Here is a 22,297-nt window from a genome sequence, read left to right as displayed (position 1 = left end):
TATATATATATATATGTATATATATATATATATATATATATAGCGTAGGACACTACCGTTCAAAAGTTTGGGGTTACATTGAAATGTCCTTATTCTTGAAGGAAAAGCACTGTACTTTTCAATGAAGATAACTTAAAAGTAGTCTTAACTTTAAAGAGATACAGTCTATACATTGCTAAGGTGGTAAATAACTATTCTAGCTGCAAATGTCTGGTTTTTGGTGCAATATCTACATAGGTGTATAGAGGCCCATTTCCAGCAACTGTCACTCCAGTGTTCTAAAGGTACAATGTGTTTGCCCATTGGTTCAGAAGGCTAATTTATGATTAGAAAACCCTTGTGCAATCGTGTTCACACATCTGAAAACAGTTTAGCTCGTTACAGAAGCTACAAAACTGACCCCCTTGTGCAATCATGTTCACACATCTGAAAACAGTTTAGCTCGTTACAGAAGCTACAAAACTGACCTTCCTTTGAGCAGATTGAGTTTCTGGAGCATTACATTTGTGGGGTCAATTAAAGGCTCAAAATGGCCTGAAAAAGAGAACTTTCATCTGAAACTTGACAGTCTATTTTTGTTCTTAGAAATGAAGGCTATTCCATCTGGGAAATTGCTAAGAAATTGAAGATTTCCTACAACGGTGTGTACTACTCCCTTCAGAGGACAGCACAAACAGGCTCTACCCAGAGTAGAAAAAGAAGTGGGAGGCCACGTTGCACAACTGAGCAAGAAGATAAGTACATTAGAGTCTCTAGTTTGAGAAACAGACACCTCACAGGTCCGCAACTGGCATCTTCATTAAATAGTACCCGCAAAACACTAGTGTCAACATATACAGTGAAGAGGCGGCTGCGGGATTCTGGGCTTCAGGGCAGAGTGGCAAAGAAAAAGCCATATCTGATTCTGGCCAATAAAAGAAAAAGATTAAGATGGGCAAAAGAACACAGACATTGAACAGAGGAAGACTGGAAAAAGTGTTGTGGATGGATGAATCCAAGTTTGAGGTGTTTGGATCACAAAGAAGAACAAATGAAAAGATGCTGGAAGAACGCCTGATGCCATCTGCTAAGCATGGTGGAGGTAATGTGATGGTCTGGGGTTGCTTTGGTGCTGGTAAGGTAGGAGATACCCAGTGGACAGGGCTTGATTCGAGCCAATTTCATCCCACAACAGGACAATGACACTAAACACACCTCTAAATTGTGCAAGAACCATTTAGAAGCAGGCAGCTGGTATTCTATCCGTAATGGAGTGGCCAGTGCAGTCACCAGATCTGAACCCCATTGAGCTGTTGTGGGAGCAGCTTGACTGTATGGTACGCAAGAAGTGCCCATCCAACCAATCCAGCTTGTGGGAGCTGCTTCTGGAAGCGTGGGGTGCAATTTCTCCAGATTACCTCAATAAATTAACAGCTAGAATGCCAAAGGTCTGCAATGCTGTAATTGCTGCAAATGGAGGATTCTTTGACGAAAGCAAAGTTTGATGTAAAAAAAAAAAATCTTATTTCAAATACAAATCATTATTTCTAACCTTGTCAATGTCTTGACTCTATTTTCTATTCATTTCACAACGTATGGTGGTGAATAAGTGTGACTTTTCAGGATAACACAAAATTGTTTGGGTGACCCCAAACTTTTTGGTAGTGTATATATGCATATGACAGCTTTTTTAGCAGGATCATTATACAGGGTTATTGCGCAGGGTATTAAATAGTAATTGCACATTATACATTGCACAAGTTATTGCTGTTGTTGTTTCGCATTGTAGAATCTATACAGTTCATGCAGTAATAAACAGTAATATGCAGAAATTGAAAGGCTTGTATTGCTTTACATTTCAAATGATATTGTAGGGATATGGTTTAAAGATTGTCTGTAAAATGAAGGTTTAGTTTTTATTTTATCTTACTGCTGAAACAGCAGGCATTTGCTAAATTTAATCCCACTCTGCTTTTTTTTTTTTTTTTTTTTTTTTTTTTTTTTGATTTTTTTTTATGATTATTCCCAGTGATTATTGGCAGCTGCTTTAATGATGTATTAAATGAACTTTATCGTGGTTCCGAGGCTCCGGGTATCCAATGAGAGTCCTCTCCACGCCCCCTCCCTGCTGTGGGAGAAATGTTTGACGTGGCAAGAAGTCCACGCGTAACAAAGCTGCTCCTCATCGCCCCTCCTGTAGGATAGTGAAAGCTCGGCAGGTAGCAGCTGCTCACACAGAGGAAGCAGGGGCCGCTCTCAGGTGTCTGTCCCGGTAGCAGAATGTGGCTGATCGTGGTGGCCTCCTTCCTTCACTGTGTCTCGGCCTATGATGTGGATCCGCAGAAGCTGGAGGCTCTGGCCAAAGCCAGGGTGGAGGTACATTTCTCTTCTCCATAGATACGCTCACAAATAAACAGCAAAATATCAGGCAATAAAAGATAGGAACAGAAAGCCGATTTTATAACCCGAGGACGCAGGGCGCATGCGTAAAGGTCATTATTTTATATTAATGGGAGTAAATCGGCATCTTAAAGAGACATGGAAAGCGCTTTACAAATTAAAAGCATTTGGATATTGATATTATTATTATCATTTTATTAGTGTTATTTGTGCACATCGTGGTTAAAATGATTCGAACATTTAATCACCTTTGAAGAGTATAAAATGTAGTATGCACATGTTAGAAAGATTTTAGGGTACATAATAGCACAGCTGCTGAACAAAAACCTCTGAAAGTGAAGTAACTTTATCTGCAGCCTGTCAGCTTCAGAGACAAAAGGCAAGATCTGATTCTATTATGGTATTAGTCAGATTTTACTCCATACCTGTGGCTCAGATATCCCATAATATAGGCCAGACATCCTCCCCGGGGCCTCACTGAATCTGTTCTATGAGCATAAGGTAAAACTGCACTGGTTTCAAAGCCTTCTCGTTGAGAAGGTATTTCTTTGTCTTTTTTTTTTTTTTGCTTTCAGGTTGTATTACAATGCTTTTGTGACTTTTTACGTTATTCTCATTGTGTCTCTGCAGACCTGTGGAGGATGACAGCTGAATAGACTCAGAGAGGTAAGTGTCTGTATGTATGGTTTTGAAATAACATACAAAAGTAACTAAGAATCAGAGCTAGAGACAGAAAAAAAGTACATTTCCTATGTTAAAAAACATACGCTGAGAATTATTCACAATTTACAACCTTTGTTTTAGATGATCCCAGTAATCTGGTAACTGCATCCAGTTTTAATGAATAAAAACAACCATTCTCACCTCTGTCTACAGGTCAAAGCCTTTGTGGTCCAGGATATTCCTCTTTAGTATCCTTTCCATCAGCAATATATTTTACCTTCTTGAGTTCAGGAGTTGATGCAAGCATGCTGTGTGTTTTATTCCTAAAAATCCTTGACGGCTCCCACCACAGCCATAACCTGGTGATGAAGCACATTCCTGGAGCTGATCCTGAGCTTGTCCTCCTGAACCACTACTATGAAGAACTGGATGTAAGTACTGTGCATTTATTAATAATTGACCGTGATGGGAAATGTGTTGTTGTGGCTCTAAAGCGCAGTTAAAACGCTATACATCCAGATTGATAACCTGGACTCACTCTTAAATAACAAAACAAATAAATGCGTAATCATGAATTAAACAGATTTTTAAAAATCTAATTTGATTCTTAAAACCATAAACTGGGAACAAGGCACTGGGATCAGCCTATCTTCCATAGAGAAGCCAGACTAGTTGCTGCAGCATCCAGGATAGCCTAAAGTCGAGCCAATGCCCCTCTGCTTCAGGCAGGAGTTAATCAAGACACTCTATTATATCTAATTAGGACCAGGGAAGTCCCAGAACTCAATGGAGGGATTATACATATATTGTGGTTTTCCTGCTGGACTTCTTACCCCTGCAAAGACCAATCATCCATCCATGGAATACAAAATGATTTATCCAGCCATTTTCAAATGTATACAAAAACATATCAGACCTGGTATTCTTTTTCTTGTGAGGTTTTAGAAAATGCTGCTATTATTTAAATTTTGCATCATTATTATTTCCATTGTGTGATGAAGAAGTTGTTGATGTCTAATGGATGTGAAAGAAACCAGCTGCTGATTTCCCAGCTGACCGTACCACTGGGTTTAGCCAAACACCTGAACAGGCAATTCCAAACAGAGCATGGAAGATATTTGATGCTGCTGGCTGTTCCTGTTGGTAAAAGTGTGCAGTATGTTGCACTCAAAAATAAAAAAAACTTAACACGTATGCACGTTTTCTACAGATTTTCTTCATTTTCTTTGTGAGAAAATTAATAAATAAAACTGGAACAACCATAGTTTGATATTTGGTGTAGTTATTATTCAGTATGCATTGCAAGGAGCTTGTTTTTGATCTATGAGTGTGGGAAAGCCAAAGAGGATATCATAGGAAGGGTTAGCATAGCCACAATAAAGACACGGGGTGAGGTCACAAATCTGGCTAAAACCTTAAACAAATATTCTTATCTGTAAAGGTTTGGTCAAAATGACCTGAACTCCCTTTGATTCTGCAGAATGGGTCAAAAACACAGAATTCAATGCTTAGTTTAAAATTTGATTGCATAATTTCTTTTTAAGGAATAATCAAATTTTCTTAAAAACTACATTTCATACTGTACAACATTATCGTTGTAATTAATACAAATAAATGCTGGAATATATTTTTTCTATCTTGTGCAAATGTGCAACTCTGATTGTAACCCTTGAACATCAAATGATATATTGGAAAAGGAAATAGCTTAATAGAAATCTATTTATTCTCCCCCACACATCTGTGAAATTGTAAGATCTGAATGATATTTTAAGCTTTAATTGGTCTCTGCTGAATGTTGCAGCCATTATTCTCATGAAGGAGAAATTTGAGCAAATGAAGCATCAATTTGGAGTTGGGATAATGTTTCTATTTTGGTCTGAACCAGCTCCTCAGGGTAAAGTGTGGCTCTTTAGATCACGCTACAGTTCTCACTTGCTTGTTGAACACTTCCTCAGGATGTTTACAGGAGCTTCCTCACTATGTCAGATTTGAGGAAAACTGAACAAATTGGTTCATAGGAATGCTGCAGATTTAAAGGGATTACACAACAGCTAACATTTCTAATGGTGTTAAAAGGTGTAAGGTCATCCTTTTTCTGCATAATACAGTCATTAGTTAAAAAAAAAATCACTATACTCTACTAATTACTGTAATTGAACTCAAGCAACAAAAAAAGTTAAATACAACAGAAAGATAAAATGTGGGCAAAAGATGATGCTCTTCCTTTTTGGTTGAATATACCTCAGTTAAATGCTTCTAGCTATCCAGCAGTCCCTGATATCGGTCTAAAGGGAAAACTTGACCAGCCTTGGTCAAGTTTCCCCACAGAACCTCACTAAAATCAAGATAAAGGCTTTGAGTTCACCCTCTTATAATCAGACAATTTTAACCAGATTTAGCAGTTTTTAGGGCCAACTTCTGCTCACAGATGGCTTATTGTATTTTGTTCCTCTGATCCTGGGTAGAGCTCATGCAGGATTCTGTAATGATGAGCTGGAAACGTCCTTCTGCAGCAAAGATTCCCCCAAACCAGCTCCATGCTTCACTGTTTCTCTGAGATTGTTTTCCTGTAATTCTGCCTCTGGTTAATGCCAAACGTTTCCTTGTTTTTTAGGTGTTAAAAATGCTAAAGTCGCCTTTTTTCTTTCTAAAAAACTATAATCTGGCTCCTAGTGTGTTTTTTGATAGACGATTACAGCCTTTTAGCATATTGGCTAGATGGCCAATAGTAGTCGTTGTGAATGTCTTTGATTACTATTATCCATCTATAAGAGGAATAGCAAATTTTAAATTCTTCTAAGACTTCTATTAAAACCTTACCAGACATATCAGCTGCTAAAATCATTTTTGCTGAAGCTGTGTTGATATCAGATGTCTTTGTTATTACATGACCTGTCAGGAGCACAATAAATTACATTTCTAAGTTTAAAAAAGGGAAAGCCTCCATTAAAAAACAAAGTAGTGATTTTCTAATAATGTGATAAACCAGTGTTTATTTTAGATCTTTCACTTTATTAAAAAAAAAAAAAAAGGTATTTTCTTCAGTTTCTGTGTCATATTAAAACTTTATTTGTTTAGTATTGTTAAAAATGACCTTAGATCCATATGTCTAAATATGTTCAAACAAGACACAGAGTATAACTGGATGTCCTTATTCTTTAATTACTCCAAGCAGGATGAGATAGTGGTGTGTGACTAAACATTAAAGGTCAAACGATCCTTTATTAACTGTGTGTCCTTTGCAGCGGATTGCTCTGTCTGACATGACTCGCTCTGAAATCAACAAGCTGCTGGAGAAACTGGGTTTCTACAAGAAAGCTCAACCAGAGGACGAGGTGCCGGAGGAGTTCCGCTTCGCTCCCGCCAAAGACAGTCCGTTCAAAGACGAGCGCCCAAACATATCAACATCCACTTTAGACGCAGAGAAAGCCTCCCCAGAGTCTGATCCAGAGGTCAAGCACACTGACCTATAACTGTATAGACTGGGCAAATATAGTAACAGCTTCCCAGCAGCTCCAACATCAGCTGATTGTTGTTTTTACTGTAGTTAGCTTATTGGGGGAAAGGGAAATATCTCATGTTAGTCAGACAATCTTTATAGTTAGGACTTTTCATACCACTGTTTTTTGGGTTACAACTTGAAAAGTAGTTTTATACTGGATGTGTTTTAGGTCTTATCTGTATGTTATCCACATAATCTCCATATCATCGTGTTATTTTGTTCTTACTCCTCCCTGCTGTGAAACCGAATGAAGCCTCAGGTGAAAAGTCGTCCGACCAGCCTGATGCTGATGCTTCTTGTTCCAGTGGGCTGGATGAACACAAATGACCTCAAGTAGAAAGTATGTTGATTCTAAAACATTAATAAAAAAGAAAAAGTCTCAAATGTTCCTACACACTTAGGTGAGATTATTTTACATTTATATATACCCAAAATTACAGAACTGAAGTGTAAATGGTTTGAACTGAACATACTCCAATAAGATACACGTTTAAATAAAAATATGTAGATAAAACAATAATGGATATCTACAAATGAGAAAATTAGTAATAATCCACCTGTTTTGTGAATAAATCAAAGGTTTGACCTCAGAGAAAAACACCAGGACAAGAAACACAGCAGACAGGTTGGGGAGAAGCAGGCTTGCGTTATCAATGTTTGACTCTCTGCTGCAGAGACAGGGAAGCTGGTCAGAGTTTATGGAAAGCTGTATGGAGATACATTTTGAACAATCCTGGCAGAAAATTTGTTAGAGGCAGCTAAACACTTGAGACTGGGGCAGGAGTTCATTCCTTGTATATATGGAAGCATATTAATTTGCTAGATGGGCCCATTTTTCTTTTTCTACCTAAATCCAATTGAGAACCTGTGACAAGATGTCGGAAGTGATGTTAAGAAGGCTATCCCTTTTCAAACTGAGGTATTTTGCAAAGATTGGCAAAACTAAATCAGCCCACACGTGAAAGGCTGGTCGACATGGTTGTTCTACAAAGAATGAATCAGGAAGGCCTAAAGTTTAGCACATCTCCTTACCAGAGTAAGGAATCACAAAGCTATAATACTGTGACAATCTGCTTCAGAAAATCTAAATAAAATCTGGATTGTTTTGACATGTTAAAATACAAAAAAAAAAAAAAAAAACTGTTTGGAAGCAGATGCTCTGATAGATGAACATGTTTTTATATAAGACAAGCAATAGGAAAGGACAGTTTCCCAAACTACTCCAGACATAAAGCAAAGGTATATTTAGTATGATAGCAATTAAACTGGTTCAAACTGTTTCATAAGTGACAAAATAACCATCCGTACACAGTAAATATTTCCCAAATTGGTTTAATTGTTAATTTACATTTAACTGTGGTGCACAGGAAACATCAAATTATACAATGTGTAAGCTCTTATATACACTCCAACACACTCAATGCTCACTGCTTTGCGTTCTTTTTTCTTTTGCAAGCAGATGAACTATATAAATTCTCATATATACCAAAAAAAAGCTTTCAGAAAATCATTTCCAACAATTAAAAATATTTTTATCATCTCTCTCAAAAGAGAATTGAAATAAAAAAAATTAATCTTTACTTAGCTTAATATCAGATTTACTGTTTATAGCATTACTGTCCATTCTAAAAATAAAAAGGGCAAGCCAATTGTTACAGAAAATAAAATGACAAGAGCTTCAACCAATTAACTTACTTTAACTAACTTACTTTAACTAACTGCTTAACAGCTTAAAGCTCAAACTAAAATACCTGCAAAAAAAATAAAATATATATATAAAGCATAAATAAAATCTCTGATTGGAAGTCTTGCAATTTGGAAATGAACATATCATACTTCTGGGGGTTAAACAGTGTGGTAGATTTTCTTTAAATGTGCTTTCAGCTCGGAGACATCAGACTCCAACTAAGCCAGCGTTGTCCTGAACCAGTTCAGTTTTCATAATGACATGGTTTCATCAGCAGCTCTGCACAGGAAGTTATTTTCTTAAAGCATGTGATTGGTCTAACAATGTTCAATCCTTTTTAATAATCAGGACAAACCCCTATATGCACATTATTTAAAACTTAGTACACTTTTTAGCTAAAAAAAATAACTTAAAATAACCGGAATTCGGTTCCAAATGAGGTGGAAAAGTACCAGAACAGAAAGGAAATGCAGCTTCAAATACTTGTGAAATGTTTCAGTGGATTTACCAACTAAGCTGCAGAGAGAACTACAAGAACATCAGAAAAAAATAAGAGTTAAAAGAGGGGATACTTTAAAAACACTTTTTTTGTTTTAAAGGGGGATATAAGGATGTTAACACCGACAGTACAGCAGCTGAAATCTGCACTGAACCAAGTTTAAATACAGAAAAAACACAGAATCAAAAACCTTAAAATATTTTTTTTTCTTAAAATGAACGCGTCCTCTCTGTCTGCTATAGAGGTAGAGCCCATGTCAGCAAAGATTGTTTAAGAAGAAACAACACAGCGTTGCCAACACGTTAGAAGCAAAAGACAAACACACACACAGAATCTCTGACGCGTCCGTCAGAGAGGCGAATGAGCGCAGGCCACAGGTCAGAGGTCGCAGGGACGGCCCATGGACATCTCGTATCTGCGGAGGTGGTTCACCAGAGACTGCACATAGGTGAAGACGCATTTGGAGTCTGGTTTGTTACCCATGATCATCATGTCCTCCACTTCTAGCAAAGGCATGCAGTTGGCGTAGGTCCTAAAAGAGACACATGGGTCAGATGGCAGAGGTGAGGATGGATGGGAGGAAATGGGTCTAACTGCAGAGAGAGGAGGACACAATAATGTGCAATATTCAGTCTGGCTTTCCATCCGTACGCATTCTGTCATGACTATTGCATTACTGATAACACAAGGCTGCAGCATCTCTGTTGCTACTGCCTCTTTTTTCAGCAACACAACTGCATTGTTTGATTTCTAGGATGAAATTCGTATGTTACTGAATTCATGTCATCATCTTTAAAATAGCCGATATGACTTGAGTTGACTTTGAAAAGGACAACCCAAAATTTATAAAAAAAATTCTTTATTGTTCTTATTTAAAGCTGTAATTTTCATATAACTTGAGGTTTTAATCATAAAACTTTGCAAAAACCTTCTGATAATCCTCTCCTTATTGAAAGCATTAAACCCTTTGGAGATTCCAGGCTGCTTTTCTTATTCAAATATTTAAATTTTAAGATAAAACAAAAAACAAAAAAATAAAAAAAGCAAAAGAAGAATACTAATATTAAAATACAAATAGAATAGTATATATTAGATATTTTCTTCTTTTTTTTTTTGGTGTCTCATCATGACTTTGTCAAATTTGTTGATTTTAGATTTTTGGGTTAAGTACAGAAAACCCACACATAAAAACATGAAGATAAAAAAAACTTAAACAACTCTTCCACCCTTTTTATTTATTTAGTTTTTACTTTTAAACCTGCTTAGAGCAGGGTCTTAAACTGGATAAAGTTTTCACACAGTGTGTCCAGTTTACAAGTAAAATATCAGCAGGCTGATTAGAACCAGATCTTCAGAGGATCTGCATTCCAGCTAGGATTTAATAAGTATAAAGTTGAAGGCTCTGACAAGCACTGATCTAAAATGGTCTACACAAGTTTTAGCTTCTGAGATAAATCCAATGAACTCCTGGCTTATAGTAGAAACTAAAACTAAAATGGTTCAAAAGTTTTACTAAAAATGTCCAGAAACAATCAAGAAACAAACCCAGAAAAATGGGGAATTAAAAATATATATATATTAAAACCATTTATAAGTACAAAATGTTTATTGTTTTTTTTTTTTTTTTTTAAATACCTTGGAACTAATTATGTGAAATAGCTCTCAAAATTTTTTAGCAATGCTTTTGCTCAGGAGAATTTGTAGAAAGAGACCACAAGGTGGCAATATCATCAAACTTTTAGACATGTTACAGTACAAAGTGAAGAATCTCACAAAAATGACATGAGCAATAAATCCACTTAAGAGAGAAGAAAAGTCAACATGAGGCCTGTTTTCCTAAAGGTTTGCAGACACGTTCCCGCGCGTTTTAAAGGTAAAGCGCCTTTAAAAGTTTTTATAAGTTGAGAGGATAAACACTTCTAATCTTAAAGTCGATCAGAAGTGGAACAACAAAGTGGTTCTCCTCTCTGCTTTGTTTCTTTACTTTGACTGTTTAAAACGCAGTGATACAGCAGCTCCTTTTAAAGTGCTGGGCTGCAGATGGGACTGGCTCGCAGCCGGGCTGAAGACTCGCTGTTAAGATGCACTCATTCACATAGACCATGTTTGGTGCTTTGAACCAAAGAAGCTTCAAATCAACTTTATAGGCCAAATGAAAAAAAGCAACCTTCAATGTTTATATATTTGATTATTAAAGAGATGTCGTCCCTTGAATTGCCTTGCATTAAGAACTGCTTATATCCCTTGAAGATTTCAACATTTTACTGATATGACAGACTGTTGAAGACCAGCACAAATTCATTGCAACAATGGTCATTTGCAAATAAATTCTGTTTTTATAAAATAAAAAATTTAAATAAGTCTTTTTTTATAACTGATTCTGTGTGGTTTGTTCTCTCCAACAAATGCCTTCAAAGAACAACCTTTTCTATACTGTGATTCTAATTATAATTCCATTGGTTGAATGCAGCTGGTTAATGTCTTAATTATACATCATTACAATTCAGGTTACCATAAATTATTTTTAAAAATTTGAAAAAAATCTGGAAAACTGTAAGAGATACGAATAAATTGCAAACCACTAGTTTAGATCCAAAGTCAGAAGCTCATCCCTTCCATCTCACCATGGGTTTTGTTTTAGTTGAGGAGCAATTCTAGGAGGAATTTTTGGTTTTAACCAGGCCCTTCGTCACCAGGCCCCTGTAGAACTCCTGCAGGTACGTGTACACACACTTCCAATCCGGCTCACGCATCTTCACCATGTCGTCCACGTCCAACAGCTGGGGGCAGTCCACTAGTTTCCTGCGGCCCCACCCGAAGGTGAAGGGTTGTCAGAGGAGAGAATGAACAGGAGGACAGGACAGAAAGGGGATGAAGGACAGATAAAGGGAGGGAACAGGACAGAGAAAACAGGGAGGAGGGAAGGAAAAGCAAACAGAGCCGTGAGCAGCCAATAAACAAGAGTGAGAGAACAAAAGAAACAAAAACAAGAGCACAAAAATAAACATTACATCCAGTGTTCAAAAATACATCCATGAGTTATCATGCTTCATGAACTCTGCAGTACATCCAACATGTGGCATACATACACAGGACAAAACAAGGTGTTGAATGAGCATCAGGTGATGCCCATTCAGTCTATTTTTATGTGTTGTTTTTTTCTGTGATTGACTTCAGGTTAGGCATGGGCCCGGAAAGGATAGCGAGGTATACGGAGGTTCCAGGTATACAGTGGTTTAAAAACAAAGTTAAAGTTTTAAGACGCATTTATGATATAATCCTGGAGGGATTTCTCCAAATGTTTAAAAACTAGTGAAATCTGGGATAACTCCTCTTTCACATGCTGCTGCACACTGCCAGTCAGCTGGCTGGAAGATGGGAAATATACTATCCTGAACTATCAAACAAATGGAAACTAAAGGAGCGCCACCCATCGCCTTTATCAAAGTTAGGGTGTTTTCTAAGGACAGTGAGCATGCTAAGGGCAGCAAAGCCCAGCTAGCCCGCTAATATCACCAAGAGTCTTCTCTAAGCAGAGCAGAATGGCAAAAAAGATATTATAAAAAGCACAAAAACTACTTTTTTTGCCTTAGTTTTAAGATTTGACAAACAAATACCGGATTATTCTAACTTTGGTAATAACCCTTGAAAAATAGCTCAATATAATCTTTAAATAAAATCTGATTAAAAAAAGGAAATAATTCAATTTAATTATAAGTTTTTGTTTCAAACTGTTGTATAAATAATGGATTGTATTTTTAGCCACAGTTCTCAATCTGTGAGAACCTAATAGCGACCCATGCCTATTTTAGACTTTAATAATACAATAAAACAGGAAAAAAACAACTTTGTAACAGTGAAAAATACAATAGGATAAAAAGAGCTATGGGGTGACTCTAAACACACTCGTGCACAGAATGAGGGTCGTGTCAGAGTTTGTTGTGCGGATCTTCTGTGACTGGAGACACGAGTGAGGATGCAACACAAAGAGTAAAAGCTGAGCCATTGAGGCTGAGACTTTATTCTAACTGCTACGTGTGACAGCATACACACACACACAACAGATGGGTGCGTCAACAAAAGTGGTGAGATGCAAAAAGAGATAAGAGAGAGATAAGGGATAGATAACGGACAAGGCCCAGATGGGAGGAGGATGTTTTCCAAACCAGAGTCAGCGCAGTTGTTCACATCGGGGGGGACGGTTAGAGGCAGAGTTAATGCAGAAATTAGAGGTTTACTCAGCCTTGATAGACGCTTTATATACCTGGGAGAAACGGTTAACATCTTTAGACTCGAGTAGATGATGGGGAGCAACACAGAGTAGGAATTAGATCTGAGGTCTGTGGGTGGACCTGAACTGGGTTCTTAAGCAACAACTTGATCTATTTGAATACTTTCAAAATCAGAGTAACCAAATTTGATGTTAACAGCTGCTGATGTAGTATTTTATAGCCTTTAGGATTAGGTATCAGTCACTCTGCATCAAATCCATTAGCAGTATCCCTCATTGTAAAATAAAAAAAAAACAGGTTTTTATATTGTATTAGAGACAGAAAACAATGACAAAGCAGACATTTCATTGGTCATTAACTCTTCTTCAAGAAAACAGATCTAGAGATTATAAATAAAGCTGAGGCTAAACGGTTCCTGTCAATCTAGTGTAATTGATTTTTTAAACTAGAAGAAAACTTTTATTTCCCATTTTATATGGGAAATGCTTAAATCTGAAGATATAACTTTAAGAAATACCCACTTACAGGGATTAGATGTGCTGAACACTGTTTATGAAATGTTTCATCAAAGGCTCTGGGATCATTTCCTTTATAAAGTTTATCACTACTTTCTTCGTTAATCTTAAATATTTAAAATTATTTTTAAAAGAAATAGAAGCCTGTGTTCTCCTTATAATTTATTCTGAACTTATCCAGTCAGCACTGAAAATGACCGAAAAGAAAACCAATTCCTGTCTAACTTTAGAAAACAAGTGCGGCTTTGTGGACGGAATGTGTCTTGTTAAATCAGATAATAAAGTAAAGCAGATAAACAAGAATCAAACAAGAAAACAAGAATCCTTCTGAGAGGCAGGTATGGTGGCGGTAGTGTAATGGTTTGGGGTTACCTCGCTTTTTCAGGACATTGAAAACTTGTCAAAACTGAACCACAATTGTTCTCACCGAATGGCCGGACATGATATTGTGACCCGTAAAGGTCATTTTAAACGTAACAGAACGAGAGTGGGGTAACGCAAGTGCCCCACTTACTGGCCAGGAAATGACTCAAATCAAGTCCACCTCTGAATAGCTAAAAAACGATCTTTTTAGAGTGTATTAATCAAAGACTTAACTCTTTCTGAGATGCTGGGAAATGACCTTAAACAAGTCGCTCATCCTCAAACACCTGTTTGAAAACTATTAAAAAAAAAAAAAGAGTGGGACAAAATTCCTCCTTAGTGTAAAATAAAAAAGTAAGCTCTCATAAATGGCTGATGAGAGCGGTTGAAGCCAAGTGTAGGGAACCATAACGTATTGACATATGGTAAGGTTAGTTTGAAAAGGTTTTTAGGCATTTTATTAAGGCATGATAAGAGCAAAGACAAAGAAACTTTGAAAAGGAGCATTTATATTTTTCATTGCAATGTATTTTAGTGCTGTTTTCTCTTTTCTTAGGATTCTAAATCTAATAGTGAGAAGAATGTGGTGAGTACTCACTCTGCAGCACTGAAGGCCACCTCAAAGTTTTGCCTCCGGTTGCTGGGGCTCAGAGAGTCATAGTCGAAGGCGTCAGGGAAGAAATTGTGCACCAGGGCACAAAACGCCATACCATTGCTCCAGCTGGAAGAAAAGTTCTGAATGTCCACGTTCTGATGGAGAAGACAAACAGATAAGGAAGGGTTAGATGAATCAACCTTTACAATACAGAGAAGAATGTTATCTCAGGCCCAGCTCTGTAGGTGACGCCCTGCTCACCTCATACGAGCGTGTCTTCGCACGACACCAGTCAAGCAGCATCTGCTTGATGGAGTTTGCGTTGGGAACACCAAAGCTAGTGGAGCGCTGCACCTTGTTTACCTTGGCTACTGCCTGATTTCCAGGGCTGAAAAACAAACAAAAGCAAAACAACCCAGACTTGGTTTAGTATGAACACACATGCTCATGCTCTGACCTGCATCACTGTCATTTTTTCCCTGCTGTTTCTCCTCACCCTCCTCCTTCTTTTTCCAGCTTCTCTATCATGGCTTTCCGAGTCTGCATGGCGGATGTCTTAGGCATCGTCTGGGCTCTCATCAGCTCTCTGCGCTTCTCCGCCTGCCGTCGCTCGACAGCGGACAAACCGCCGCTGCCACCAGTTTTAGACGTCATCTCATCTTCACGATCAAACACGCTGAAGCAGAGAATTGCATCCCGTTCATGTTTGAAAGTAACAAGTTGAAACACTGCATTATTTATGCATTGCAGCTAATGGCCCACCTGCCAACTTTTTTGCTTGTGTTGGAGGAGGATGAGGAGGTGAAGCTGTAGGATTTGGATTGGACTGTTCCTCCTAAAGGCACAAAACAAAAGAAATGAATAAAAAGAAATGGCCCAAAATGACATAATGTTCAATAAAAATATTATCTTACTGTCTGTCTTCTGTACATAACTGGTTTCTACAACTGTGCTGCGTGTTGATTTGCTCCCATCATCTGAAAACAAAAAACAAAAAAACAAAAAAAACAATAAAAAAATCTTAATTTTCATCTTTTCATTAAATAAAACCTAAGAAAAAAAAAAAGGACTCAGCAATGACTAAAAGGAAATAAGAGACAAAACTACCGGACTGGGCGAAACGATTTGTCTTTGTCACTTGGCTGAGGGTCGAACCGTCAGCCGACTTCTCCATCTTCCTTATCACCACCTCTCCAGCTCCGGGTCCGGCGCGGCCTTTCTGCGCCCTCTCCTCTCTCTGTTGTCGCAGCTCCTGCAGACGAGTGTCACGCTCCTTCTCTCTTTGGTCTGGTGAGGGAGAAATGATGTCAGTGGAAAAAAAAAATGGATGGAGGGAGAAGGAGAACAAAAAGTCATAACAAGCTGTCAGGACCTGATCTGACTGTTGCAGAGATGGATGAAAACAGGGCTTCCTGATCTGACAGCTTTATATTTCACAATTCTTTCCACAGTGGTTTAAAAAAAATGTCCCTGAACACACAAACCTCTGCAGATGAGAGGTTCAAGAGCTGTCAAATAACATGTCCGGCACAACAAAAACATCCCAGAGCAAAGAGAGACAGGACTTCTCCAAATTTAGCGTCATCCAAAGTACAGACACCATCCCTGGTGCTGTGAGCTCATACCAGAGAGACTGTCATGAATTCATCCTGAGGTGGTTATTTCCAACTTTATTAGATTATTCATTTTAAAATCCACTTTAATGATAAAGAAATTGCAAATTTTGTGACTGACTAACAGAAAGCCTTTAAAGAAATGAATTTTTTTTTTATTCTTTTCACTGAATCTAAAAAATATTTGATTTCTATGCAGCCTACAGCCTTTTTTCTGAAAGGGCAAACGTTATCCAAGCTTTGCATCTTCTGAAGCCTTAAACAGCTTTGTAAATGTAAATCCATTTATTGTCCCGCAATGAATGAATTTACTCTCTGCATTTTGACCCATCCCCTTGGGGAGCTGTGGGAGCCATTGGGCGGCGCCCGAGGGAGCAGAGTGCGACCTTCTCAGAGCACTACTCTAACCACTAGGCCAACACTCCCCCTTTCCAGTATTGACCTGCATTAAGCCCCATTCATTTCCCTCCACATGCTGAAGAAGGCATCCAAAAATATAAAACTGCCACCCCCATGCTTTACAAACAGATATGGAACTCAAAGTAGTAGATTTCCACCACACATTGTTTATATGGGGGCTAAAAATATATATCTAATCTGGTCTCATCAGATTGGAAAGCTCCTTCTTCCACATAGGTTCAGTCTCCTCCAGGGATTATGGCCAATTTTAAAATCAAACTTTATCTGAGTTTCTCCCACCAATGAACAGATGTAGACAGATTTTATAACCTCAACAAAGTTTGAGTTACCTTAGCCTCTCTGCTGCTTGGGATGTTATACATTTACATTTTAAATCGTTAAACAGTTTTTTAAATATCTAATCTTTTTACTCTCTGGCCTGTCTTCTGTGTTCCTTGGCCATCATGACTTATTTGATCTAGCAAACTTCAGAGGCCTTCCCTCAGCAGGTTACTTGGCTAAACTGCATTTTATCAAGGTCATTAGTAAAAGCGGTTAATTTAGAGACCCTATTTTAGCTGGATAGAATGTGAGAAATAAAAGACGTGAACAAATCGAGGTTTACGAGTGAAACTGTCATCTACAGATTTCCCACACAATGGCGATTTCAGCACAAACTGGATGCAACCTTGTAAAGCCAAAAAGGCAAGTGCTCGCTAAAACCCACAATGTGTAAGTAGAGAGTTTATCTTTCATGCATTTCATAAACCACAACATCCAGAAAACATAGTGGCTGATAAAAACAAAAAGGCAAACCCAGGCAGAAATTATTGATCAATGCACACTGCACACCCAGTCCTACCCATTTCCTCCTGGCTACATCCCAGCATGGCCTCTGGGGGCAGAAAAATCCACTTTTTCACATCTTTGGAATATAGAAATGCTGCACATAAAAAAAATTATAAAATAAAAAAAGCAACCCCTGATTTGATTATTTAAACGCTACCTCTCTTTCTCTTGCGAAGGTCTCTCATGGCGGCACGGATCATCTTCCTCTCCTCGAAATCTTTGGACTCATCCAGCTTTGACAAACAAAGATAAACAAATGGCAGACAAGATGCCAAGTCAGTTCACTATACCTAAAAAAAACCTTCCAAATATGAACTTTTAAATTTCTGATGTACCATCTTGTCCAGGAGCTCCTCATCCTCAATGGCAGCGAGCTTTTCAGCAGTGAGTTTTCCAGAGCTTTCAATGGCTTTGGTCTGGGTGCTGAAGCCGTTGGGGATGGTGGGGACGGAACATGTCACAAGCTTGGATTGAGCAGCTGAAAATAATGACTCCGAGCCAACAACAGGTTCAGTCTCCATCTGTAACACAGAGAGAAATACATTTGTTGTCATTTCAGGTTTAGGGGCTGAAGGTGGAACCACCCAGAGGTTCTAACTTGGTCACTGAAGGAAATATTTTAATAGTCTACTTTTGAACTAAAAATAAAATTTAGGTAAAACAGTTAAGAGACACCATATAATCAATAGCTTTATGCAAGGAGAGGGAGAATGCATTCTGATGTCTTATCAGACTATTACAGTTGTAACTCAGGACTGATGAGCTTTTAAACAGCCAGAATGATTTTGAGAAAATCGATTTAAAGCATTTCTAGACATTTACTACTGAATAGATTTTTTTTTTTCCACAAACAAAGGCCTTTTTACCATCTCTCCTCTACTGCCCTTCCACAGAGATCCTGACACGGAGCACATGAGCGGGAGAGAAAGCCTGCCAAGTTACTGCTTGCTAAGATCAGAGGGTGAGTGAGTGTCTCCATAATAACCAGGCTCCTGCCAGTCCACAGTTTACGTGCCACTATCGCTGTTGGGATGGGCATGGTGCATTAGTGGGTGGAATTTAAATGGAAAGCTTTTTGCTATGTACACCACAGGAGAAACAGAGCGAAAGGGAACAAACATTAGATATCATTACATAAACCTGACCATGTACCTGTCATATTCTAAAGTGCCATAAATCTTTTTAAAAGTACCACTTTAATCTACACACAGTGCTAAATAGCCACTATAGAACTCTATCTTCAATGCTTTGTAAGAATAACAAAGTCCAGGATCAGAAACCGCTCTGCCTTCCTAACCACAGCCTTTCCTAAGGTCTGGATGGCACCACATCCCACCAGGGAGTGATAATACCCACCATAGCTACAGAACGATCCTGGGTGGCCCCTTGTTTGTGTGACTTTTGTGGAAACAGAGTTTTGAACCCCTGGGACAGGCTGCACTGAGAGGCTCTTGACCGATGAAGAATGTTTTGAGACTCGACCCGGCCAAACATGGGCTCCAAGCTTCCAACCGCCAAAACTGCCCAAACAAAGGATTTTGGAGGCAGAGTTTCCAACCCAAATATTAGAGTCAGTCTGGAACAAAATCTAACAAATATATATAACTTTTTTTCTGCAGCAACCGTCCTTATTAACTTATTTCACTCCTGTGCAAAGCTACTAAGGGAGCTACTGCTGGAAGTCAGTATTTCTGCATCTCTTTCTGCTCTATGTTCCCACTTGGCCTCAACAGATGGACGCAATGGCGGTAGAAAGTTATTCCTTCCACTATTACCAAATACCTGCTAAGAATGAGGGACTGCAGTCAAATCAACTACTATGCTCTTGATCACCGACTTTTTAACCATTCATCCATTCACATCCAATTTCTTCAAAATGCTTCAAGGTGGCAGGCGGATGTTGGGCAACAGCTGGTCTTTACCCTGATTGGCAGCTTATCACAGCTGCACAGAGGACCAACATCCTAAGGTGTCCCTGTATGTCTGCATGATCACGTTAAAATAGCACATTTTGGGACTGTGGGAGGAAGCAGGAGCACTAAGGAGAGAACTGGCATTTCTGTTAGGAGAAGTTGCCAGGCTACCTTCTTGCTGCGAAGCAACACTATGGGGTTTATTATCACCAACAGGTATTTTACGATCCTGAACCTTCTGTAGTATATTTTAGAGGAACGTGAATAACTAAAACATACTGGAAAGATTTTAGACTCATGTAATTAGATATAACTAGTTATGAATCAGAGCAGTTTGTGATTAAAATCACATCGGTTGCGATTTGGTGGTATCTGCGTGAATTGAACTCAATTCTCAAAGTCTGATTTGTAATACAGTCTACACATGGTCAATGCTAAAAAAAAAAAAAAGAGCTGTCAGAAGTGATCTTAAAAAGTCATGAATGTTTGATTTTTAAAAGCTAAGAAAATCAAGTTAATTTTCAACATTCTGAAAAATGTCAACAATTTTGGGGTATTTCTTTAAGAGCAGAAGCTTTGAAATTTGATCTAAATGGTTAAAGGCAGCAGATGAGGCACTGTGAGACTTCATTTCTTAAGGCCGGACAAATAAAGCCAAGTGGGTTCAGACTAAATGCACAAAACAGGTGCATTTCCTTTGCTATGCTAATTTTTTTCCTTTGCAGTTTTCTCTGTAATATTAGCTCAATGTAACATCTGTTGGATCCTTTCTACATTAGCTTCATCAAGAACCACTAGATTAGAAAAATCTAAAATCTGTTATTTTTCTAATCAGTAGAGCCAACGTTACCAAGAACTACCAGGTCCTAATGAAGGTTAGAGGAAGCACTTAGGTTAGAGGCAGATAAAAAAAAGTTTTTGGGTTAAAATAAGCGTTTCAAGTATCAACATTGGCTGATAGATGCATGTGTTTGCCAAATTATTAATGCATTCGTGAACCAAGTATCAAGATCACATGAAGTGCTTACATTGCTATTCCCTCCATTTCCTCTCAATTGTTGGTTTTGTTTGTGTATTTTTTGTTTATATTGAGACATGTGTAACAGGTATTATTTATAATTTTTATAATGTGGAGAAAATGCAATATTAGCCTGAAAAATAGAAAATAAAACACACAAAAAAAACAACAATCACCAGATATCGTGAATTGTCGAAATGATCAGCATAATAAGCCTGTATCCGTCAATCTTTAATGTAGATAATTGCACTCCTTTTTAAGTGGCTTCTTGCATTTGATATGTCGAGATGCACTCAGGTTTTCCAGGCTATGATAGAGGAAGAACGAATAAGCAGATAACAGGAGAGCTGCACTTTTATCCAAATATATCCAGAATTTGCCCCAAAATGAAATCCCTAACTCTGTATCCTTGTTTAGCCTATAAAATAATTCAAGAGAAAGGGATTAAAAAAAAAATGGGACTGCTTTTCCAATTACTTTTTTTTTTTAAGCAGGTCAAATCTTTACTAAAAAACAAAAACTACTTTTGATTGGTGCACCACTATGTAAAATGTACAGTTTCGACACAACAAGCTGTTTACAGAAGTGGAAAGAAATTCCATATGAAGGATATATCTGCCAAAACCAGCTGACAGCTGATATGATCTAACCTTTTTTCTGTTGAATTGAGGAGATGATGATGGATTAAATGACCACATGGGCAAAGATAAGGGACTGTAGGTCAGCAAGTACATGACAGAACAAAAGGCAGCATCACTGGGATGCCATTGAGGAGACATGGCCAGCTGACCCATGGTTGCATAGAAAAGGCATACCCATTGTTCATAAGGCTTTACTGACTGAAAAGGGGTCATGATCAGAAGGATTTACAAATAGCACTACCGTGTAGGTGTCAGGAGAAATGGTCGTCGTCAGAGATGGCGCAGAGAGCGAACGGCGGGTTGCAGATGTCGCTGAGAGTTCTGTATTCTGAGGCTCAGTAGATTCAGTGAGAGAGTCCTGTGTGTCTGAGGAAAGGCCCTGGGGCACAGTTTGGTCTGGCAGTGATAAGCTACCTGATGGAGAATCTCTGGAAATGGAGGATGAATTATCAGGTGAAGCTTCAACTGTGGCCTCTTCGACTGTGCATGAAGGAGCATCATCAGATGAAGCTTTGGGCTCATGTGGGGCCGAGCAGAGTTTGTGTGCCATTTGATCAGACAGTCCCATCACTTGATAGAGGGCCTCCACTTTCCTCATCATCTGCTCCTGCTCAGTTCTCAGCCTGAGGTTTTCCTCCTGCAGCCTTGAGATGGCTTCAAACAAACAAGCCACTTTAGCTGCTGCCTCCTCCAAATGGACATCCGCTTTATTCCCAAAACTCTGAAGGTCACTGTGGATCTCCTTCACAGCACACCGCAGCATTATCTCAAGCTTCTTCTCGTTTAATTCCCCAGGAACATCGTCAGCCTTGGCTTCCTCTTGGGCAAGGAGATCACCGATCACCTCCTCCACGCCAGATTCAGTACAGCCCAAAGTCTCTGGAGGCTGTGAAGCTGGGAGGAAATCCCGGTTCACCCCAGGCATAGTCAGAGAATATGCATAAACTATAAAATAGCTTCTAAACGTTCTTCTTGCCCTCCTCTCCAACCCTGGCTGTGCTTTATATGCTCGCCAAGCTGACGCTCTTTTCAGCCAATCAGAGAAAAGCCAATCCAGGGTCTAATTTCCCAGGCAGCCCCCACCCACTTATTTCTTAGATGCAACGATATATTTATCCCCTACCCTGCTGTTATTAAAGCCAGTCAATCCTGGGGGGAGGAGAAAGGGAAAAACAATTTGAAACACTCACCCCTCTTACATAAACACTTCTTTTTATTTTGGGCACGTCCTTCACACCTCGACTGGAAGGCAAACAGCGGTTTGGATTTTGCTCCAAGCCAGGGCTGCGTGTCATTCCTCCTCAAACTGCTTTCTAACAAAACATGAGGGAGGTCGAGACTAATCAGCTCGCTTCTGCTGTCCAATAATGACTGAAGGCAGAGCTCCACAAATAATAGCAGAGCTCTTCCACAGTTTTGGGTTAGAGTC

General features: G+C 38.7%; 2 protein-coding genes across 5 annotated transcripts in view; one reads left to right on the top strand and one right to left on the bottom strand.

Annotated features, from left to right (window-relative positions):
* Positions 1 to 2,078: 2,078 nt before the first annotated feature.
* On the top strand, positions 2,079 to 6,912 carry LOC107087274 (selenoprotein M). Its single transcript, XM_015378759.1, is given in 8 exon segments — positions 2,079 to 2,110; positions 2,112 to 2,177; positions 2,179 to 2,237; positions 2,240 to 2,355; positions 3,010 to 3,045; positions 3,256 to 3,290; positions 3,395 to 3,473; positions 6,288 to 6,912. Coding segments are annotated over 8 exon segments (651 nt in total). The 3' UTR covers positions 6,516 to 6,912.
* A 1,339-nt stretch (positions 6,913 to 8,251) lies between these two features.
* The window catches only part of LOC107087271 (smoothelin-like), a 59,897-nt gene continuing 45,851 nt past the window's right edge, over positions 8,252 to 22,297 (bottom strand). For 3 of the 4 annotated variants that reach the window (XM_015378754.1, XM_015378756.1, XM_015378757.1), the window contains 11 exons: positions 17,632 to 17,817; positions 17,454 to 17,529; positions 17,310 to 17,342; positions 15,543 to 15,722; positions 15,350 to 15,412; positions 15,198 to 15,270; positions 14,932 to 15,111; positions 14,697 to 14,823; positions 14,439 to 14,590; positions 11,355 to 11,532; positions 8,252 to 9,262 (listed from right to left, as the gene is read on the bottom strand). In XM_015378754.1, coding sequence (XP_015234240.1) covers positions 11,385 to 11,532; positions 14,439 to 14,590; positions 14,697 to 14,823; positions 14,932 to 15,111; positions 15,198 to 15,270; positions 15,350 to 15,412; positions 15,543 to 15,722; positions 17,310 to 17,342; positions 17,454 to 17,529; positions 17,632 to 17,817 — 1,218 coding nt within the window. In that variant the 3' untranslated portion in view covers positions 8,252 to 9,262; positions 11,355 to 11,384. The remainder of the gene's footprint in view (positions 9,263 to 11,354; positions 11,533 to 14,438; positions 14,591 to 14,696; positions 14,824 to 14,931; positions 15,112 to 15,197; positions 15,271 to 15,349; positions 15,413 to 15,542; positions 15,723 to 17,309; positions 17,343 to 17,453; positions 17,530 to 17,631; positions 17,818 to 22,297) is intronic. The other variant, XM_015378755.1, reaches the window with a different exon arrangement.

This window comes from Cyprinodon variegatus, unplaced genomic scaffold, assembly GCF_000732505.1.
Source record: "Cyprinodon variegatus isolate N-32 unplaced genomic scaffold, C_variegatus-1.0 Scaffold178, whole genome shotgun sequence".
NCBI classification, from domain to species: domain Eukaryota; kingdom Metazoa; phylum Chordata; class Actinopteri; order Cyprinodontiformes; family Cyprinodontidae; genus Cyprinodon; species Cyprinodon variegatus.
This window is presented reverse-complemented; position numbering and strand designations above follow the sequence as displayed.